The following is a 16,800-nucleotide window of genomic DNA, read 5'->3' on the forward strand; positions in this document are numbered from 1 at the left end:
ACGAATCGCGTCCATTTCAAATCAAGTACAAATTTACATTTGAAAGCTCTTCAAGAGCTCAGTGCATAAAAATCGAAAAAGACATATCGAGAAAGATGATAAAAATACGAAGAAAAAAAAAGTCATAAAAAGGTCGTCAAAGCATTCACTGTACAGTGCACCCATTCTCAATAATCTTCATCTTCCTCCTTCAACCCAGCCACAAATCCACCTCCATACCTCATACCCATCCCTCCAACACTCTCCATATGATCAATACTCGGTCTCGGCTTAAAACTCTCCCTCCGCGCCCTCGACGCCTTCTTCATAATCTCAACCCCAATCGACGCGCCTCTCCCCGCATACCCAGTCCCAGAACTGGCACTGGCACTAGGAAACCTCTTCCCACCCCCACTCCCAGCACCCGCTCCATACCCAGCAACAGACGTACTCCTCATCATCCCAGGGTACGCAGAAGGCGGAGGCGCCAACCCCGAACTAGTAGGCACTCTCCCATGCCCCAATGCATGATGCTGCGTCCCAGGCCTAGGAACCGGCATCGCCAAATGTCCCGGTCGCGGTAACGACGATCCACCACTACCACTGGGCGTCTTGCTCGGTATCTTTGTCGGTGACGTCCTCCCCCCAGCAACAACCCCATTCCCACCTCGATACGCTCCCAACGGTGCCCTCCCAGCCCCAGAAGCATAACTCGGAGTAGTACTATCTCCCAACCTCTGCCTCTTATTCGGTACAGATTGCGATGCGATACTCGATCCAGGTCTCACAGCAGGCGTAACCACCCCCGTCTTCGCACCTGGAACATACGAGTGCGCCGAATTGACAGGGGTAGTCGCTCGTGGAGGGACTGATCCAGCTCGAGGTGGCTTGCGTTTGTTCTCCTGATCAGCGGCGCTCACTGTCTCCATGAGGACCTGTAATATGCTTTCTCCATGAACGAGGAAAGGTCGGCCGCTCTCCTGTTCCCATTGTGGGATAGATGCCAAAAGATCCTGTTCGAGCTGTCATGAAAAAATCAACAACCAGAATCAAAATAAAACTAGGAGCACTTACGCGAGGCTTCTCCTTCGTGACCCTCTTCCGCATCTTCTCCTCCCTCAAAAGACGGCCAGGATCTCGCCCACGGCCAAGTAACCTGGTCTGGTCAGACGCAGCAGCAGCCAGTTCCTTCTCTTCCCCACAAATATCAAAGTACTTCTTAATACCTGCAAGCAAAGGTGCTTTCATCCTTCGTTCCTCTTTGAGTCGTTTGATTTCATCTTCATGAATAGTAAGCAACTCCTCTGTGAACTCGTCTAAGAAACCATCAGCATCAAATGTCAACTCCAATCGAAGAAAAACACCCACCATCCGCAAACGGCGCAAAATCAGCCCTCTCCTCCTCCCCAACCATCAAATCATCCCAGAGCTTCTCAATCTCCTCTCGCGCACTAGCAACAAACGTGCCCATCCTCTCCCTCTTCAACTCCAACATCCTCTCAAGCTCCTCCTCATACTCCCTAACCGTATCCTCCGTGCTCCCCCGATGCGCCTCCACAAACGCATCCATATCACCCTCCTCAACCCCAAGTCTCCTCCACAGCCCTTCAAGCTGATCATACATCGCCTGAATGTGCGCCTCTCTCTTCCTCTTCGTATTTTCCAGGTTAGCACGGAACGATTGAGCCCATGACAAGAGACCCGGTACGGGGTCGACGTTTTCTAGCCCAATAGGGACAGTCTGGCTCTCAGTCAACGCCTCATCGTCAGCCTCGTCGATCCTGGCAACGAATTTCGCAAAAACGCGTTGATATTCCAATTCTGGATTTGGAATGACATCGTGTCGGAAGAGGAGGGGCGTGATGGTCTTTGTGCGTGATGAGCGTGTAGGCGTGGATACGTCAAGGAATGGGTCATCAGACGCCGACTGCGACGTTGACGACCTGCTGTTCGAGCTAGAGACGGAGGCGTTGAAGGAGTGAGGTGATGATGTGAGATGGTCCAAAATTGGGGGCGGTATGCCTAGTTCTGTGTGTAACCAGTCTATTTGTACAAATGTTGCGGATAGTTGGTTGAGCCGTTTCGTCTGCAAGAGTATGCTTAGTTCATGGACTTTGAGAAGAAGGGAAAGTAAACCTACAACTTCCGCCTTGCCACGAACGAGTTCTTTCTCTAGTTTCATGAATCGTTCAGGAGTAACATCCCGATTTGCCTCTGCGTCATGTTGGTTTTCTCCACGGGCCACCAGTGGCTCGACGATATCCTGAGCATAATACTCTGATGGCAACGTCCTCGCAAGCGCATTCAAGCGATTCGTGAGGGTCGTGAGTTGTTCCAGTTTAGTGTGATACACCTAAGCACTCAACCATCAGCTCAACAGCCAACAAAAATGACCCCAAAGCTCACCTGTCGCAATTTCTCTTGATGTTCCGCAACAAGTTCATACCGCCTCGGAAGAACCTGTTCCTTCCTCAACTCCCCAAGACTACTCCCCGTCGCCTTGATATTCCCTCCAAGGGCCTTACAATACCTCAAACATTCATTCTCCACCCTATCACACTTCTCCATCCACCCCTCCACCTCCTTCCTCCTCAAATCAATCTGTTTCTCGACGCCTTTCACCAGCTGCTCCTGCAGCGCCTTCAGCTCATCTTCCAGAGCCGTTGGAGGCAAGCCCAGCTGGGCGTGCAGCGTTGGTAAAAGTTGAGTCTGGGTCTGCAGGTGGGTGTGTAGAGAGTTCAACAAGGATGTCAGCGTCATAGCCGACGACGACTGCGGCGACATTTTTTGTTTTGTTTTGTTCAAGGTTTCGCGGATAGTGATAATGTAGAAATGGAGCAACAAAATAGAGAAACACGAGGAGCTAGAGTCAACCACTGTCCCGTCGCGCTTCCACCAACATCATGTGACCGCGTCGCGATCCCGGCTATTGCCGACCCATTACGCGCTATTACGCGCTGCATTGTTTGGTCATTAGAATCATAATGGCATTACAACAACTTGCTCTCATCATCCTTAGATATCGACACCTCCAAGTTCGCAGGGGTATCACAATATAACCCCCTCTCAAATATCTTTCCCCACTGCGACCACCAATCATCCACCTGTTCAGTCGCATCGTGCGCGTACAGCGTCAGCTCGTTCCCCCACACAGCCTTGAACGTCGTTTCATCCATCTGCCGCCAATCCCCATACTCCATCACCTTTCGAAGCATCTTGTCTCGCTCATCTTGGTGTGGTCCCGCGGGGCACATGAGCATTTGCTGGTGCTCCCGTTCCCAGATGTGCGTGGCCGAACACCGCGCCTGTCGGATGTCCTCGTATGCGCCAAGCAGCTGGGGGACTTGACTTCGATGTCGGATCCGCCCGAAGAGACAACCTAGTGTTTGCGCGTCTTCGATGGATAGTCCTGTGCTATGGTGCCCTCCTGGCTGTTGTACCAATGTCATCAATCGCTGACAGTGTGGAGAAAACCCAAACTTACCGGTAACGGATGCGCCGCTTCACCCACAAGCACAATCCGAGCCCGTCCACACACCACACCTTCCACAGGCGATCGAATCGTAAATATTCGAGACGAGACCGTCCGAGCCAATTTCAGCAACTTTTGGGATCTGTTCTAACCATCAGCTCATCCCCGTCCAACGAACGACGTCTTAATTACCTTGGCTCGAACTTGGTAATGTCCAATTTATATCGATCGATTGGACATGTGTGTTGCCACTCTTCGTCCCCTTCCCTTATAGGAAGATCATAATGATATATAACCGCCATGGTAAAATCTTGACCCCCTGCCTGGACAAAAATCAGAAAAACCACAAACCTACAAAGACAAAAACCCACCGTGAGGTTCCCATGAAAAGCGTACCCATCGCCCAGCCATAACGACCACTAAACCCAGAGCCTCCGTCAATAACAACTAGCATCGCCAACCAAGCCCCACTCACGACTGTTGAACTCCTCAAATGTCGGAGATCGTCATCCGCTTCCAGTAGGCTCGCAGGGATAGTGCACGTTGCGATCAAGTGCCTTTCTCCCTTTCCTTCGTCCTTCTTGCCAGTGACCACTCCCCGGACAAGACTATCGTATCCGTCCGCGCCGACCACGACGTCCGCAGATAAGGTTTCCCCACTTTCCAGCGATACGGACACCGTTTCCGAGTCTGCTCCTATCACTTTGGTGTTGAATCTGAACGTAACTCCCTCCTGGACCGCAAGATCGTAAAGCAGTGATTGAAGATCGCTATGCTACATTTTCCGTCTCGTCAGAACTACATATGTAAAATTTTGAAGAAGCGGAAGAAACTCACTTGAATAAAAAGAAAATCCGCAAGAAGATTTGAAAGGAACGATTCATTCATCGTCATATTCCCAATAAGTTCACCTGAGCCACCTAAAAAGCAAGATTAGCACGGAAGTAAGGGTAAGCTGCACAGCGAACCATTAAGGAGGGTAAATGTATCACATTTGTTAGCCATTTGGTCCAAGGCAGGTCCAAGACCCCATTGGTTGAGAATTCGCGTCATGTTGGGTGGTGATCTGTGATTTTACAACACAAGTAAGCGGTTTATTCTAAGTCGCAGAAGAACTGTCTGACCGAAGTCCGCCTTGACTCTACATGAATGTTCGATCAATATTCCTCTCGCAAAGACAGGATACGAACGCGTACCTTCACCAAAGCTTCACTTTTCTCAATGACCAAAACATCATGACCCGCTTTTCTCAGCGTATAAGCCGTCGCAAGACCTACAATCGACATAAAATTTAGACCGTTTCAATTGAATCTCAAAACCACACAACCAACCTCCAATACTCCCCCCAACAACGATAAACTTCAAACACACCGCAGCTTTGTGACATCTCCCACCGCTCGGCACAACCTGCACAGGCATCTCAGTCCGCACTGCGCCAGGAGCAGGCAACACAAGAGGAGTAAAGCAAAAAGGATCAGTCGTGTCGCCTCCGATTCGCCCAAGTTCGGTATATGTATTATTCTCCTTCGACGACAGCGTGTCCACCCCATCACATTCCGCAGGCGAAGACTCGGAGCATGTGGACATTGCAATTGTCTCGGTGGAAGAAATCGTACTGAAGTCTGACGATTCTTTACTTATATGTTCTTTGTTCCGTGTGAGGGTTTCCCTGATCTGCGTACTCGAATGGCGTTTGAGAGGTAAGTGGTATCCGTCGATGTCTCCTGAGTGTGGTTCCGAATTCCAGGAAGTTCTTGACGCCTAGTATGTGCACTCAACAAAATTCATCGAGCAAGAAGAAGACGAAGTGGGCAGAAAAAAATAACTCGAGAAGCTCTCCCCGAGTGCTGTGCTGAATCGTCGAAGATTGGTCGAAGAAGCGCAGATCTTGATATGAGAATTCGAAATGATGCCATCGACTCCGGATCCATTGCTTGGAACACTGAGAACAGTCTAAGTGTGCCAAGGCCAAGGGATTCGGTATCGTCCGTTCCCCGGGCCGAAATTTAAAGGGAGAACTGCATAGTGCGATCGCACCTCATGCGCACGCGCAATTCCAATTGTTCAAAGGTTTACAATGGAGGCCAATGGGATGTATCGTGTCTGGGTTTCGAGGCTACGGATGCGTTGTAACGGCATTTTGTCAACATACGCGACTTGGTGGGTAGACAGTTGATTATGAACGGTGTTTTGAACTTATTTGAAACTAGCCAGTAGCAGGCTAGTAGGAGTACATTTGCAAAAACTGATATTGATCAGGGCGATCTCTAATATGTTCTCGAGCTCCAAATTCGCTAGTATGACGTCGTCCGACGTCTGCGATCAAAGAACCTATGAGCTGCTGCTTTTTACAGTGCTTTGCATGTGAGATTGCACTCGAAATCTTACTAAAACCTGTTTGTACTTGTAGTTTGTGGCTGGTGTCATGCGTTCTACACCCAAAATCAACCGAAAATGGTTACTTCAGGTCACGAAATACAAATGCAAACAAGTTTTCGTGGGATTTGCAGTGCAATCTCACATGCAAAACACTGTATATACTTATAGAAAAAAATGGACCGCTAGCAATCCTTCCCTAAAGTGCAAAAGTCCCAAACAAACAAGAACAAATTCCGTATTCGCAAAGGTCGAGGGGAAAAACAGTGTTTCATGTATATCTCATGCATTTCAGGAACTCCTTGAATGAAACTTGGCAAGTATGTTCAGGTAGCATACTTCTACAAAGATATTATAAAAAAATGCACCTTGTCTTATGTATTGCATAGTAAATTAGCCATCAAATGTAGGTGGCATTTCCAACAATCTTCTGAAACGGCGTAACAAGAGCTAGACTTGTTTGAACATTTGTATCAGTCATCTTGAATGTCTTATTACATGCTTTTTCGTTGTTTGCACCTGTAGGCTGCCGTAGCATTCATTTTCAAAAACGGAACCAAGTTGCGTGAAGTGGTCCACCTCAACCTACCTCAACTTCCCAGAATGATTGACTTTGCTTGATTATTCAAAAGTCTAGAAGTACTTGAGTGCAAGAAAATAGTTGTGCACAGCGAGCCTAACCCCCGCAGGACTCGCGGATACCTTTATATTGCTTGTGCAAGCATTTTCATTTGGGGTTGGTTATCACACACACTAAAAAATTGTGAGAGAAAGGGTGAGTCCAAGATCACCACACTGAGCAAACCATTAGAGTCAACTACTACGTAGTAAAACACGCATAATAATGTGCTCTTTTAACTGCCAGATATTGTATCTGATAGCCTATACGCAACCGCGAGGAAAATTCCAAGACTCCAACTCCGTATTAGTGAGATTTCATCAATTCCCACACTATACGGGGATGATTGCCATAACGGGAACACAAAATCCAGTAGCCTCCAGTTCCTTTCTCGAGCTCTCTATGCAGCATGAGGAGCGTTGGCAAAGCTCGAGGGGTGGAAGGCAGGTATGATTTATTCTAAGAATTGGATTTATGTAGGTGAGTATCAAAATTTACAGACTTCAGGAACAAAGCGTTCACTTTCAATGCCTTAGGATCTCCATCACCATAGCCTTTAGGTGCTGCAGTGGCCGATGAGGTGGTTGGCAGTTTGGAGGAGGAGGAAGACGACGAGGGGTCAGTGACAGGGGTCGTCGTCGTCGTGGCCGCAGGCAGCGAGAATTGGGAAACAGCCAAAAGGCAAAGCCGCAAAGGAGACATGAATTCGCCACACCGAGTCAAATCGGAACATTCCCAATCCCGATCTACAGACATTCTCAAGGTCACCTCTGCTCAACTTTCTATATTTCTCTCTACATTAAGTATAACCCAACAACTCCTTGCTCTCATCCTTCCTCCAACCATCCACCGACACTTTTTATGTAATTCACCTGATCCAATAAATCTACGGATGTCCACTTTGCATATCCTCCCATTTCCATAATATTTCACTCCATCCTGCTCCAGGAGAGTGTTCCCATTCCATCCTATCAATACCAAATGTATCCACTTCATTATCATCAATTGAACAGTGTTGATTTGCCAAACCCTTCAAAGATGTGGGCTTTACAGACCTTTCAATAATTCATGTCCACGTGCATTTTTTCGTGAATAAAATAAAATAAATCAAATAAATGCAAAAATCACAGTGCTGGCCATACAGTGTACACTACAACCCACCGATCTCTATTTCTACACCTAACAGGTGTCCCAACACTCATTTGCTATGTCTAGTCATTCTGAGGACAGTGAAGCTCTTGAATTCCCATCCTCTCCTGGAGGGGAGCAGAGGGGTTGGGGGTCAGATTCTGGGGATGTCGGGGAGCCAGGAGAGGAGGCAGATGATAGGTCCAACTGTAAGAGTCATCTGGGGCACATCAACATGGTAATGAGACCAATCATGGAGGTCCAAGAGGTTGAAGAGGATTCTGACTGTGACAAGGTTGATTTTGGTATGTCCACCCATCAACTCCTGGACATTGCTTGCAGCTCCAATGGACTGGATACTCTTTCACCCATTAATTGTGCTTCTTAACCCCCTACATTCCACTCTACTTTATATAGTCTATATATATACCCATATTGTTAAACGTAACCACTGTCTTGAAACCATCCGTGTGCCTTATCTTTGTATTAGGCTGAGGGCGTCTAGGGTAAGGGCAAGCACATTGTGCATGGGTAGACAAGTGATTAGGTAGGTAGATAGCAGTAATGTCCTTGCACACAAAGAGAGAGAGAGAGACACAAGTAGTGTAGCGAGCGATAATGGGCGAAAGCCATGAGGCTTTCTGTCCTGGCAGAATGAACCAATCCTGAAAGCAAAACTGAGATGAGCTGCGAGGGTAGGTGGGATAAACTCACCTGCACAGTGTGCATCTTGCTGTGGAGCGGAGGAGTCCTCCTGTGTGGGAAGTGAGCAGGAGCCTGTGAGGCTGATGCTGATGGAGTTTTCAGGGAGTGGCAGGTGGGGAAAAGGAAAGAGGCCAGTCAGACGACCTCAGAGGGGTGGTGACTGTCGTGGTAGAAAGAGAGAAAGTGATTTCTACCCTGACTGTCACACGCCCTATACTAAGACCATGCCCTGACTCTTCACTCGTTCCTCGCTGCGTCTCAGGGCAAAAATCTTTGTATTAGGCTGAGGGCGTCTAGGGTAAGGGCAAGCACATTATGTGCATGGGTAGACAATTGATTAGGTAGGTAGATAGCAGTAATGTCCTTGCACACAAAGAGAGAGAGAGATATGAGTAGCGTAGTGAGCGATAATGGGCGAAAGCCGTGAGGCTTTCTGTCCTGGCAGAATGAACCAATCCTGAAAGCAAAACTGAGATGAGCTGCGACTCCCATGAGGTAGGAGTCCTGCGACACGTCGAGTGAGTCTCGGAAACCCAAATGCTAGGAGCAGGGGATGACTTACCAATGAAGAGAGGAGGCCACCCAGAGAGGGGGGGGGGTGCTCTACCTTCGAATTTGCAGCATGGTGAGCTTGATGAAGTTTTCGTGGACCTCAGGGACCGCTTGCATGTATGGGGCGAGGATTTGTGCATGCTTCATCAGGTAGACCAGGAAAGCATTGCTGGCCCAATGCCCCTTCACCTTCATGACCTCAAATGGGGTTCCTCTTAGCAGGTACTCCAGTGTCGAGCCAATGCAAATGCCATGCCCCTGGCATGGGTCCAACCCCGCCTTCCTAGCAGCTTCAGCCACTGTTCGAGTGAATTCTGTCTTTGTGAGCGGCCTGAAGTGGCTGTCCTTGAGGTAGGAGAATAGGTGTCCGTTGACAGGGGTAGCGTTGCCGAAGTTCAGTTCAGTCCAGTTCAGAGCACATTTTGCCTGAACCCGAACCTGAACCTACTCAAATTTTCTGAACTCGAACCTGAACTTGAACTGAACCTTCTGAACAGGTTCAGGAGGTTCAGTCTGAGTTCGGTTCAGGTTCGAACTCACGAACCTTACAAAAAAAATTATAGAACTGTGATTTTTGAGATGGATACATTCTGCTACATATTGGGAGTCCACTCTTGAGGAACCCCTTCAGTAGCCTCCTTAGAAGCACTAATCAGGCCATTCTTATACGCACGCTTCAAAATTTGCAAGGCCTCGAACACATCTGTGTTGAGTCAGTTTCTGAGTAGAGAACCCGTCAAACCCCCACTTGAGAAAGCACGCTCAGATGGGACTGATGACCCTTGGATAGCGAGATAGTCACAAGCGATGCGAGAAAGAGTAGGATACTCTGATTGATGCTCCTGTTGAAAAACAGAAATATTGAGCACTCTCGGCTTGAGGGAAAAAAAGGTACTCACTCCCCACCAATGAACAGGGTCTTTTACCCCTCTTGTGAGAGGACTGTTGATGTAGTTGAGAAATTCTTGAAAGGGATCCGAGAGACAAGTCTCTTGCTCCACATGGGAACAAACACAGTCTCTGATCCATGATGAACCATACCCCTGCACAGGGGAATCTAGATTGCACACTGATTAAGCAATAAAGGTACTTCAACGAAGTGAAATCATACCTGGGGTTCTGTGGTTAATGCTGGAGTAGCATCGGTGGTCGCTTCATAGTATTTAGCAAACTATAAAGATGGATGATGACACAGCTCGAATCGGCTCAGAAAATTCATACCACTTTTTTGAAAGCTGCGTAACCAGCATGATACGACTCAGAATCCCAATTGTTTTTTGCATATTCAAGTTTGATGGTAGGGTCGAGGGCTAAAATAAGCAACAATCATATCAGCTCAAAGAAAATGAAAAGGGTGAATACACACCAAGACATATAAAATAGACATAATTTCCATTGACTGTCTTATACCACTTACGAAGTTTTTCCAAGCCTTTCTCAATCGCCACCTGGACAGGTGCAAACTTTGGGGTACGCGCCATCGTTTCCCATCGATTCTGAAGACATTCGAGTGTTGGAATAGCACACCAAACAGTTGGTGATGTCTCAGAGGAAAACATCACTTGAGCTTCTCGCGGCTCCTGAAGTATAAACTGAGAATTGTACTCTGCATAAATTAGAAATATATCATACCTCCAGAACCTCACGAATCAATACCAGTAAAACCCATTCTTTTTCTGTGATGATGTAGTCTGCATACTTCTTCCCCTGTAATTTTGGGACCTTTCCACAAGTATCAGCAAGCAAGCAAAACTTATTGACTGCCTGTCTGAGTGTATTGAGGTTATGAATCACAAATATTATAGCAGTCACACCACTTTGTTTTTAATAAGACGCTTGAGGAGATCATACATTGATCCCCATCGTGTCCGGACCCATTTCTTCAACTCCAAAGGGTCAAGGCCTTCTTCCGTACAAATAGTCGCGAAGTATGCTTTTGCTTGGGACGAAGAACAAATCTAAAAGAAGATTAATAATAAATATAACAAATAAGACAATTAGAAAACCTGGTTGATCATCGCAAGAGCCTTTCCCAGAACATTGCCAGCAGTGAACTCAACTGGTTCATCAACCTCCTCATCATCAGCAACATCGTCAAGAGCTTCCCAATCAGCAAGCCACTCCTCATCATCCTCGTTGTTGTCTCCTTCATTGTCGTCTACATCCTCAACAGTTACTGTACCTTTTCTTGTCGACCTCTTGTTGTGTGGCAACGAAGGACTGATTTCTTGGAGGAATGTGGATGCGCCGAGAACAACGGTGTGCTCCATATACCTGGTACACACTATTAATTGTGTCATCATTAGATCAAAAATACACATACCGAATACAGTGTTCACACCCAAGCCACTGACGTCCCTTGGGATCATCAAGAGATCGCTGAAGGACCCAGATCGCTTTATCATTGGCGGTTGCGTTATCAGCTGTCCCCCAGCCTAACTAAGGGTCGTCCTGTTAAACTGATCAAAAAAAATGCACCAAAAACAATTTACCTTGTCACGGATATCATATCTATCAATTACGCGAAGTATTACAGATGCGATGTTAGCACCACCATGATTACCCTGAATCTCAGTAAATCCGAGAAGGTCAGACTTGAGCTCCCACTTATCAGAACCGTTCGTCAAATCTATATAATGGCCTGTAATCGCCAAATAAGGGACCATCGATTTTGAAGTCCAAGCGTCGAATGTAAACAATATCTGTGCTGGTATATTCTAGACCAGGATGTGTGAAATTGTAGAAAGAACGATGAATGACCTCACCTTGTAGTGCTCATGGAGGCGAGCCTCTGCAACCTTTGCTTTCTCCAGAACCTTGTCGTGAAATTTGGTGCAACATGGAATATCCGAATCTTTGGTAGTTGGGCGTTGAAACTTGAGTAGGTGGCGGAATGAATCCTTCTCGACGATAGAAAATGGCTAAAAAAAATAAAGGTTAGTCCAAAACCATAAATTCGAGCTAATTGGATTATAAACCTCGTCTTCAATTGCAATGTACTCGATGAGGTGCTCAAGCAAGCCCTCTCGTGACCATTTCGGTACTGGCTTTAAAAAGCCCTCAATGCTTTGCTGTTCTGCACGCTCATCACTGGGTTTATCAGAAGGAGCAAGCACATGTGGATGGGGGGTAATTCCCTTCACCTTGCATTTTGCGAGGTAAGTCTCACCATGGGAAGCCCAGTTACTATATTTAATATGTACGAAATCAGATCTCAATAAAAGAATTGATGGGAAAACGAGAGACTGACCGTGAAATGTGAGTCCGACGAGTAGTAACGCTACCCGTAAAGAACGTGTTTGCACCAGGCTTCTTTAAATGTCTGGGAAAGGCGTCGAATTGGTGGCGGAATATGCAAAGTCAAGAAACTTACCTGCATACCTCACACCAGTAACCATTACGTTCCTCACCATCTACTGTAACTGTTCCGGCAGTATATAGAGTCTGTAAATCTTCCGTACGCTCATCTTGTCCTCGATGGGAATGCTTGCGGGGAGCCTAAACAAAATGAGTAAATTAACAAGCAAAAAAATTGCTACTCACGCGACGCTCGTTCTGAATGCCCTCTCGCATCGCCTCATACTACTAGCTTTTCTAATGAAAAAGCGCACACTGCGCCACTGGATCCACCTCTTTCAACTCTTCTTCATCGTCGTCATCGTCATCATTGTCTCCCTCGTCGTCGTCATCGTCATCGTCTCCCTCGTCATCGCCGTCAGACTCATCTTGTTCCCCCAATTCATCGTCTTCACTACCTTGAGTTTTTTTCTTTCGTCGTTTCGCAGGAATTTGCTTATTCGATGTGTTCTTAGGTCCAGAATTGGCGCACTTGTGTTTCGTACCACTCAGGTCTGAACCAAAGTCGTTAGAAGCTGCAGTATGTGGCCATCACATCTTACCTTTCGCATCGTTTGGCACCATGGCCCCGATTGACTTGGATTCAGAGTTTTTTGTAGCTGAGGTGTACTTAGCTTGTTATACAATAAAAGATATTAATCCTTACCACCATATGATCCTTTGGTCATCTGTCCACCTGTAAATGAATAGTAAGTTTGTGGAAAAGAAAAGATGATGAATTGAACGCATGTTTTTCGACAGGTGTGGGTACAGCTGTCAATCGAGTCATCAATGTGTATCTAAATTTAGCCAGATAAACGTAAGTACTTGTGGGTTTCGCCAATGTTGACGATTTAGAACCTATGAATGAGTGAGAATTGATAGTGAAACTATTAATGTCTACATTACCTTTCTTGAAGAATGGATGAACCTCAGCTCCTTCACCTTTTCCCTTACCCATTGATTTGTCTGCTTCCATTCCCTTCACCTTCTCTGTCTTCCGTGAGTGGTGCTTCCCTTTAACGATTAGCGCTCGTTCAAGAAGGGGAACAACTGTGGGAAGATCAGAGCCAGAAGAAGCCGAGCCAGCATCGTTATCAGAGCCCTTGTATCCGATGGGGCGTTTGTTGCTAGGTGAATTAAAGAATTCGATGTCATTGGCATCCTTGAGAGTGCCATCTTTGGCAAGCGCGCAGTTGTCGGGGTTGGACATCACTGAAAATTAGATGAATATGTGTGCATTTTCTTGTTGATTTGTTCGTCAGCCACAACTTGCGGCAATCACCGAATATATATATATAGTTTCTACAAACCTTGTACATTTTAAAATTGAAGTCAAGAAAAATAGAGATGTTTAAATGGAAAAAAATTACAATAGGTTTGGGTTCGAATGCATTCAGAGGAGGTCCATAAAAATCACGATAGCCCGGACCTCGAACCGAACGTCACTATCAAAACCTGGACCTGAACGTGAACGTGAACTGAACTGAAGTTCGGTTCAGAAAGTTCAGGTTCGAACCGAGGTTCTGGACCGAACTTCGGCAACGCTAGATGGGGGGCTTGTTGATCACCATGTGATGAGCGAGGGCTGCCTCTGGGTCAGTTTCGTCCGCCTGTTTGGACCAGGAAACGTCTTCACCACAGGGAGAGGTCTTTGTCTTGGGGATGTGGAAGATGGTGGAGCAAAGTCCATTTTGGTCAAGTTCGGATTGGACGTCTGATGGCTTGACGTGCATGTTTGGGTCGAAGGCTTTGAGGTTTGGTACTGTGAATTCGCCCAGGCGTGCTGCGGCATAGAAGGTAGTGGTGAGGCAACTGTAGACGGTGGTGAGGCAACTGTAGATGGTGGTGTCTTGTGGCTTGTCCAACTGGAGTTGTTCCTTGATCGCGAGGATGAAGGCCAGGGTGTAAGGCACCCTTTTCTTTCTCTTTGAGGTTGCTGGTGTGGTTTTTTCAGCGGCTCGGAGGAGGACTTTGAGCTCTGCCACTTCCATTTGCCATTTGACCCTGTGGATGAGGTGTCAGGCTCGGATGCTGTATATGTAATTGTCGATGGTGCTGCCAGAGTAAGCACCTGCTAGGGCTGAGATGAAGGCGTGAATGAGGAGTGGGCTGGCAGGAGCATGTTGTTCCTCTGGAATGCCTTTCTGGTCGCAATAAACATGGAAGTTCAACAGGCCTGAGCCATAGGCTGCCAGTGTTGACTCTTCCCAGGACTTTCCCATAACGACTGCAATTTGTCATATGTCTTCTGGGGTTAAGTTTGACGGTGTGGTTTTTACTGCTTCACGTCCATATAATGGTGTCCAGAGTTGAAGGCGCTCACTAGCGAGAACGTGCGGGCGTCTGGCAGATGGGAGAGGACACAGGTCCTTTGCGTAGCGCACAGGTTTCGCTGCCTTGGAGGTGTGTTGGACTGCACAAGGGAAGCGGTTAGCTGTTGAGCCAGTGTTGCGTCTGGGAGAAGACAGCCCTGGCATGTTCCTCGAGAGCGGTGTTGATTGCCGTGTGTTCTTGTTGGAGTAATGCATGGTCTGCTTTGGGAAGGGGTATGGGGGCTTTTCCTTGCTGTAGACGGAGCGACTCAGCTGGTGAGAGAGGCACATCGAAGTCGCATACATATTGTCAGAGCAACTGAGGGATGACGACAGCAGGGAGTAGGAGGGTCCTGTGGTGGTATTCTCCATGGGAGGGGCCGTCAGCGGGATTTTCTTTGCTAGGGACGTATCTTGTGTGGAAGGAGATGTCTTGCGCTTCAGAGAGGGTGTGGATGTGTTTGAATACATCATTGGTGGGTTTGTTCCTGCTCCTGCCTTTCCACCAGCCCTCGACGACTCCTCTGTTGTCTCCAAAAACCTTGGTGTGCATGCCTCTGGGTGTGGACAGTGTGAGTGTGAGGATGAGAAACCAGAAGCCCACTGCTTCTGCCCAACCAATGTCTCTGCTGTTGGCCTTCCACCCTGGGAGGAGCCTCCATGCTCTCCATCTGTTGCCCACCATGATCCTGATACCAACCTCCGAGCTAGCATCTGAGTAAGCATTGGCGTCAATGATGGGGAAGGGTCCAGGGATGCTTCTGATGATGGCAGGCTGTGTGAGTCTTTCTTTCCACCATAGAAGATCGCTAGGGGTTTGGCAGAGTGGGGAACATGGGCAGAAAGGACGGTCACGGTGGCATAGTCCCATGAAGGCCTCCAGGTTGGTGAGGTACGCTCGTCCTGTGGGTACAACATGGCAAGCGTGTAATAGCTTGCCGTATAGTTTTTGTGCATTGTCCAGTGTGTGCTTCAGTTTGGATTCCCATTCCAGGATAGCCTGGAGATATTTCGCCTTCTTGTTCTCTGGTAGACTGACCGTGCGGTTAGCGAGGTCCCAGGAGAAACCGATGAAGGGGGCGACATAGCTGAAGGGTATGTCCTTCTTGATCTCCCAGGGAATACCCAGGTCATCGGAAAGAGCGTCGATGTCTGCCATGCAGTATGTGAACTGCCTGTCCTCAAGGGATCTGTTCAAGGTGTCAGGATGCAACAAAACTGGTGCAGGAGGATGCACAAACCTGTGTGATGCTTGGGAGAGGTCCTGAATGGCGCATGTAAGGTCCTCGTCGAATTCCTCTGGCTGGTCATTTGGCATGACTTCGCCTTTGAACCAGAGGCGCCCTCCATCGTGGATCTCACCACTGTTGTCTGCAATGTGTTCTGCCCAATGTCTGCATCTATGGTTGTACTCTTCGAGGTGCTAGCGGAGGACTCGAAAGAAGATATGGTCGTCCACCCATTTGGAGAGAGGACCAATACCGTGGGAGCGCATGATTTGTGCTCCAGCGTCTCCAAGGCGTCTGTAAAGGCCACCCCCTGAGGCCAGGCCAAAGCAATCCCATGTGTCAATTGCGAAGCTGTCATCTTCATCAAGGCGGACAACAAGTCCTGGCCATTGGTCAGGCTTGATGGGGATGTTCCTGTAAGCCTCTTTGATGTCGCGTATGGCAGCTTGTGAGCCTGGTGGGAGGTGATGAATGAGCAGACAGATGGTGGAAAATGTGCCCCACATGCAGGGGTATTGATCAGAGTCAATGAAGCTGTTGATGGAAGAGATGGTGCCCAGGGGGGTGTGTGGGGATGATAGATTTTGGATAATCCGATATTTGCCTGGCTGCCTGGGTTTCGGAATGATGCTGAGTGGGGACATGTGGAAGGTGCCCAGCAGGGACTCGACTTCTGCTTGGGTGACAGGGCCCACATATCTCCCTCTTTGAAACTCTGTCTGCACAATTTCGTTGAACTTGGCTCTGTGTTCATAGAGGGACAGACGGTTTGGAGGGGCAAAGGTTTGGGCAATGCGCCTGATGCCTGCATCAAAGCCAGCCCGGAGGTCTGTGGGGATATTGGGGTATTTGTGTTGCAGGCCAGCTGCGAGTAGGTGTCTTTGCCATACTTCTGGGTGGTAGGGCGATGCTGCATCAAGCCCTTTGTGCTCGAGGACAGTCTTGAGCTCCATGAGTCGAGTTGCTGCATCCTGAGCATTCGTGGCAGGAGTCGTGGGTGGTCGCTGAGCACCCATTTGGCCGCTGCCAGTCGGAGCATAGAATATTGCCTGCTGGGTTGACGAGGCGGCCATTGTTGTTCTTCTTGCA

The 16,800-nt window shown here is 47.9% G+C and overlaps 4 protein-coding genes across 4 annotated transcripts; all 4 read right to left on the minus strand.

Moving 5' to 3' along the window:
- Positions 1 to 167: 167 nt before the first annotated feature.
- Positions 168 to 2,739, minus strand: LACBIDRAFT_312781 (microtubule associated protein; the record flags this gene model as incomplete). The annotated part of the gene is made up of 5 exons (XM_001888376.1): positions 168 to 1,001; positions 1,054 to 1,295; positions 1,348 to 2,065; positions 2,120 to 2,332; positions 2,386 to 2,739. The coding sequence occupies 5 exons, from the start codon at positions 2,737 to 2,739 to the stop codon at positions 168 to 170; spliced, it is 2,361 nt and encodes a 786-aa protein (XP_001888411.1).
- A 230-nt stretch (positions 2,740 to 2,969) lies between these two features.
- Positions 2,970 to 5,038, minus strand: LACBIDRAFT_312782 (uncharacterized protein; the record flags this gene model as incomplete). Its single annotated transcript, XM_001888377.1, has 10 exons — positions 2,970 to 3,410; positions 3,464 to 3,593; positions 3,644 to 3,774; positions 3,823 to 3,870; positions 3,927 to 4,226; positions 4,289 to 4,371; positions 4,420 to 4,517; positions 4,576 to 4,592; positions 4,648 to 4,724; positions 4,783 to 5,038. The coding sequence occupies 10 exons, from the start codon at positions 5,036 to 5,038 to the stop codon at positions 2,970 to 2,972; spliced, it is 1,581 nt and encodes a 526-aa protein (XP_001888412.1).
- A 2,940-nt stretch (positions 5,039 to 7,978) lies between these two features.
- LACBIDRAFT_312783 (uncharacterized protein) lies at positions 7,979 to 8,303 on the minus strand (the record flags this gene model as incomplete). The annotated part of the gene is made up of 2 exons (XM_001888378.1): positions 7,979 to 8,239; positions 8,289 to 8,303. 2 exons carry the CDS (start codon positions 8,301 to 8,303, stop codon positions 7,979 to 7,981), a joined length of 276 nt encoding a protein of 91 aa, XP_001888413.1.
- Positions 8,304 to 12,830: 4,527 nt separating this feature from the next.
- On the minus strand, positions 12,831 to 13,380 carry LACBIDRAFT_312785 (uncharacterized protein; the record flags this gene model as incomplete). Its single annotated transcript, XM_001888379.1, has 4 exons — positions 12,831 to 12,864; positions 12,914 to 12,941; positions 12,996 to 13,028; positions 13,077 to 13,380. 4 exons carry the CDS (start codon positions 13,378 to 13,380, stop codon positions 12,831 to 12,833), a joined length of 399 nt encoding a protein of 132 aa, XP_001888414.1.
- Between the last annotated feature and the right edge of the window lie 3,420 nt (positions 13,381 to 16,800).

Source organism: Laccaria bicolor, genomic scaffold (genome assembly GCF_000143565.1).
Source record: "Laccaria bicolor S238N-H82 LACBIscaffold_54 genomic scaffold, whole genome shotgun sequence".
Taxonomy (NCBI): Eukaryota; Fungi; Basidiomycota; class Agaricomycetes; order Agaricales; family Hydnangiaceae; genus Laccaria; species Laccaria bicolor.